This window comes from Salvelinus alpinus, chromosome 13 (assembly GCF_045679555.1).
Source record: "Salvelinus alpinus chromosome 13, SLU_Salpinus.1, whole genome shotgun sequence".
NCBI lineage: Eukaryota > Metazoa > Chordata > Actinopteri > Salmoniformes > Salmonidae > Salvelinus > Salvelinus alpinus.
In genome coordinates, this window is record NC_092098.1 from 54,329,104 (window position 1) to 54,334,101 (window position 4,998).

Sequence of the window (4,998 nt, forward strand, 5' to 3'; positions counted from 1 at the left end):
ATATCCTCTGACTCATAACCCCACTGTTGGGCTCTCCCCCACAACATCCCTATTCCAACATCCACTTCTCCAGATTTGAGCCATTTTCTCTTGAGATTTGGCCATTCTATTCAATTCAACCGCCACTTGTACGTTTAAAGTCAATCTGATTTTCCGGTTGTGATTCAGGTTGTTGTGGTTGTTCCTGGTTGTTGTCGGGGGGGCCGTGTCAGAGCGGGAGGAGCTAGCGGCACTGACTCACAGAGTCACGCCACGGGGACTGGGACTGGGACGGACACACAGGTTATACACACAGGCACACACGTTATAATGTGATGGGATTATGCCCCCCCAAAAAGACTGCCACTTGCCTGGCACTCATTGCCCACACAAACACAGGTGGGACCTACAAAATGGAAAAAGAGAAGGCTGGCAGAGGAGGCTGGCAGAGGAGGCTGGCAGAGGAGGCTGGCAGAGGAGGCTGGCAGAGGGGGCTGGCAGAGGGGGCTGGCAGAGGGGGCTGGCAGAGGAGGTTGGCAGAGGAGGTTGGCAGAGGAGACTGGCAGAGGAGGCTGGCAGAGGAGACTGGTAGAGGAGGTTGGCAGAGGAGGTTGGCAGAGGAGACTGGTAGAGGAGGCTGGCAGAGGAGGCTGACAGAGGAGACTGGTAGAGGAGGTTGGCAGAGGAGGCTGGCAGAGGAGACTGGCAGAGGAGGTTGGCAGAGGAGACTGGCAGAGGAGATGGTAGAGGAGGTTGGCAGAGGAGACTGGTAGAGGAGGTTGGCAGAGGAGACTGGTAGAGGAGACTGGCAGAGGAGACTGGTAGAGGAGGTTGGCAGAGGAGGCTGGCAGAGGAGACTGGTAGAGGAGGTTGGCAGAGGAGGCTGGTAGAGGAGGTTGGCAGAGGAGGTTGGCAGAGGGGACTGGTAGAGGAGACTGGCAGAGGAGACTGGTAGAGGAGACTGGTAGAGGAGGCTGGCAGAGGAGACTGGTAGAGGAGGCTGGTAGAGGAGGTTGGCAGAGGAGGTTGGCAGAGGAGACTGGTAGAGGAGGCTGGCAGAGGAGGCTGGCAGAGGAGGCTGGCAGAGGAGGCTGGTTAGAGGAGGCTGGCAGAGGAGGTTGGTTAGAGGAGGCTGGCAGAGGAGGCTGGTAGAGGAGGTTGGCAGAGGAGACTGGTAGAGGAGGCTGGCAGAGGAGACTGGCAGAGGAGGTTGGTTAGAGGAGGCTGGCAGAGGGGGCTGGCAGAGGAGGTTGGTTAGAGGAGGCTGGCAGAGGAGGCTGGCAGAGGGGGCTGGCAGAGGAGACTGGTAGAGGAGGTTGGTTAGAGGAGGCTGGCAGAGGAGGCTGGCAGAGGAGGTTGGTTAGAGGGGGCTGGCAGAGGAGGCTGGCAGAGGAGGTTGGCAGAGGAGACTGGTAGAGGAGGCTGGCAGAGGAGGCTGGCAGAGGAGACTGGCAGAGGAGACTGGCAGAGGGGGCTGGCAGAGGAGGCTGGCAGAGGGGGCTGGCAGAGGGGGCTGGCAGAGGGGGCTGGCAGAGGGGGCTGGCAGAGGAGACTGGCAGAGGGGGCTGGTTAGAGGAGGCTGGCAGAGGGGGCTGGCAGAGGGGGCTGGCAGAGGAGGCTGGCAGAGGAGGCTGGCAGAGGGGGCTGGCAGAGGGGGCTGGCAGAGGAGGTTGGTTAGAGGGGGCTGGCAGAGGAGGTTGGCAGAAGGTCAAATGCAACATCTCCAGTGTTTACATTAGGATCTGCACCTTCGAAATGCCTCAACAACTCATATTGAGACATGTTGTGGTTGTTATTCCAGCCATACTAAATCAGTTAGTAAGAAACTACAGTTGAAACACACTGATGCAGACACATTAACATTTCATAAACCATGAAAGAGCAGTACTGTGTGTGTGTGTGTGTGTGTGTGTGTGTGTGTGTGTGTGTGTGTGTGTGTGTGTGTGTGTGTGTGTGTGTGTGTGTGTGTGTGTGTGTGTGTGTGTGTGTGTGTGTGTGTGTGTGTGTGTGTGTGTGTGTGTGTGTGTGTGTGTGTGTGTGTGTGTGTGTTTGTTGCCATTCATAGCCAATGAAATTCCCCTACTCGTCTTCTCCCCTCTCACCCTCCCTCCCTTCCACCTTCCACTCCCCCACACACACTCTCTCTCTCTCTCTCCCTCCCTCCCCAACCCTCCCTCTCCCTCTCCCTTAGCAGGTTATAAATAGCTTCCAGGCTAGGGTACACAGCCAGTCCTATGTGTCTCTGTAGGAATCTGGATATCTGGGGTTGTAAGCTCACAGGAAATGGCTTGACTGCCAAACCATAAATGAAGATATTTCACAGAGTATGGATAGAGGTAGAGGGTAATGGTGTGGGGTACTATGTGTGTACCATCTCCTCAAAGAGACCCTATGTGCTGCTATCCGCCCCTTAGAACTCTGGGATTAAAACAAAGCAGTTTGTTCACTTCCTTGAGGACCAGTGAACATGAGAGAGAGAAAGAGAGAGAGATACACAGAGAGAGAGAGAGACAGAGACAGAGACAGAGACAGACAGACAGACAGACACTCTGTTCCTCTACACCGCATGAAAGACCTCTCTCTTTCCCTCCCACAATCCTCCCATTCCGGGCTTGTCCCCTTCACCCTCTGCCTCAGAGGGGTACACAATGTCCCCTGGCTCTGCTGCTAGTGGTCTTGAGCACTGGGAGGGGACATTGCTTGTAGCTGGGGGGTGACTAGAGAACAAGGGGAGGCGGGGAAGGAGGAAACACGAGGTGTGCGTAAGGGGGTCCTACAAACATCCAGAGAGTGGAAATGTTGTGTCACTGACCCCTGGGGGCAAATAACACTCTAAATGTCGAGAGCTACTCCTGTTTACTTCTCCTGGAGAGGGAGAGAGAGGAGGAGAGGGAGAGGGGGAGGGGTGAGAGAGGGAAAGAGTGGGAGAAAAAGGGAGTGAGGGAAAGAGAGGGGACATAAGACAATATTCAGATTGACTGTAAATTCAGTTGTCCAGCCTTCTGCTATACTCTACCATACAGAGAACTACAGACAGTAGAACTACTACCCATACAGAGACCTCTAGACAGTAGAACTACTACCCATACAGAGACCTCCAGACAGTAGAACTACTACCCATACAGAGAACTACAGACAGTAGAACTACTACCCATACAGAGACCTCTAGACAGTAGAACTACTACCCATACAGAGACCTCCAGACAGTAGAACTACTACCCATACAGAGACCTCCAGACAGTAGAACTACTACCCATACAGAGACCACCAGACAGTAGAACTACTACCCATACAGAGACCTCCAGACAGTAGAACTACTACCCATACAGAGACCACCAGACAGTAGAACTACTACCCATACAGAGACCTCTAGACAGTAGAACTACTACCCATACAGAGACCTCTAGACAGTAGAATTACTACCCATACAGAGACCACCAGACAGTAGAACTACTACCCATACAGAGACCACCAGACAGTAGAACTACTACCCATACAGAGACCACCAGACAGTAGAACTACTACCCATACAGAGACCTCCAGACAGTAGAACTACTACCCATACAGAGACCTCCAGACAGTAGATCTACTACCCATACAGAGACCTCCAGACAGTAGAACTACTACCCATACAGAGACCTCCAGACATTAGAACTACTACCCATACAGAGACCTCTAGACAGTAGAACTACTACCCATACAGAGACCTCCAGACAGTAGAACTACTACCCATACAGAGACCACCAGACAGTAGAACTACTACCCATACAGAGACCTCCAGACAGTAGAACTACTACCCATACAGAGACCACCAGACAGTAGAACTACTACCCATACAGAGACCTCTAGACAGTAGAACTACTACCCATACAGAGACCTCTAGACAGTAGAATTACTACCCATACAGAGACCACCAGACAGTAGAACTACTACCCATACAGAGACCACCAGACAGTAGAACTACTACCCATACAGAGACCACCAGACAGTAGAACTACTACCCATAGAGAGACCTCCAGACAGTAGAACTACTACCCATACAGAGACCTCCAGACAGTAGATCTACTACCCATACAGAGACCTCCAGACAGTAGAACTACTACCCATACAGAGACCTCCAGACAGTAGAACTACTACCCATACAGAGACCTCTAGACAGTAGAACTACTACCCATACAGAGACCTCCAGACAGTAGATCTACTACCCATACAGAGACCTCTATACAGTAGAACTACTACCCATACAGAGACCTCCAGACAGTAGAACTACTACCCATACAGAGACCTCCAGACAGTAGAACTACTACCCATACAGAGACCTCTATACAGTAGAACTACTACCCATACAGAGACCTCCAGACAGTAGATCTACTACCCATACAGAGACCACCAGACAGTAGAACTACTACCCATACAGAGACCACCAGACAGTAGAGCTACTACCCATACAGAGACCACCAGACAGTAGATCTACTACCCATACAGAGACCACCAGACAGTAGAACTACTACCCATACAGAGACCACCAGACAGTAGAACTACTACCCATACAGAGACCTCCAGACAGTAGATCTACTACCCATACAGAGACCTCCAGACAGTGGAACTACTACCCATACAGAGACCTCTAGACAGTAGAACTACTACCCATACAGAGACCTCTATACAGTAGAACTACTACCCATACAGAGACCACCAGACAGTAGATCTACTACCCATACAGAGACCTCTATACAGTAGAACTACTACCCATACAGAGACCTCTATACAGTAGAACTACTACCCATACAGAGACCACCAGACAGTAGAACTACTACCCATACAGAGACCTCCAGACAGTAGAACTACTACCCATACAGAGACCTCTATACAGTAGAACTACTACCCATACAGAGACCACCAGACCTCTAGACAGTAGAACTACTACCCATACAGATACCTCCAGACAGTAGATCTACTACCCATACAGAGACCACCAGACAGTAGAACTACTACCCATACAGAGACCACCAGACCACC

The 4,998-nt window shown here is 51.7% G+C and overlaps 1 protein-coding gene across 1 annotated transcript; it reads right to left on the reverse strand.

Moving 5' to 3' along the window:
* Positions 1-1,193: 1,193 nt before the first annotated feature.
* Positions 1,194-1,700, reverse strand: LOC139536751 (uncharacterized). Its single transcript, XM_071337345.1, has one exon. The coding sequence runs from the start codon at positions 1,698-1,700 to the stop codon at positions 1,194-1,196; it is 507 nt and encodes a 168-aa protein (XP_071193446.1).
* Positions 1,701-4,998: the final 3,298 nt, after the last annotated feature.

Excerpts from the sequence above, each read along its gene's own strand:
- LOC139536751 (XM_071337345.1), bottom strand. The coding sequence starts at position 1,700 with ATGTTGCATTTGACCTTCTGCCAACCTCCTCTGCCAGCCCCCTCTAAC.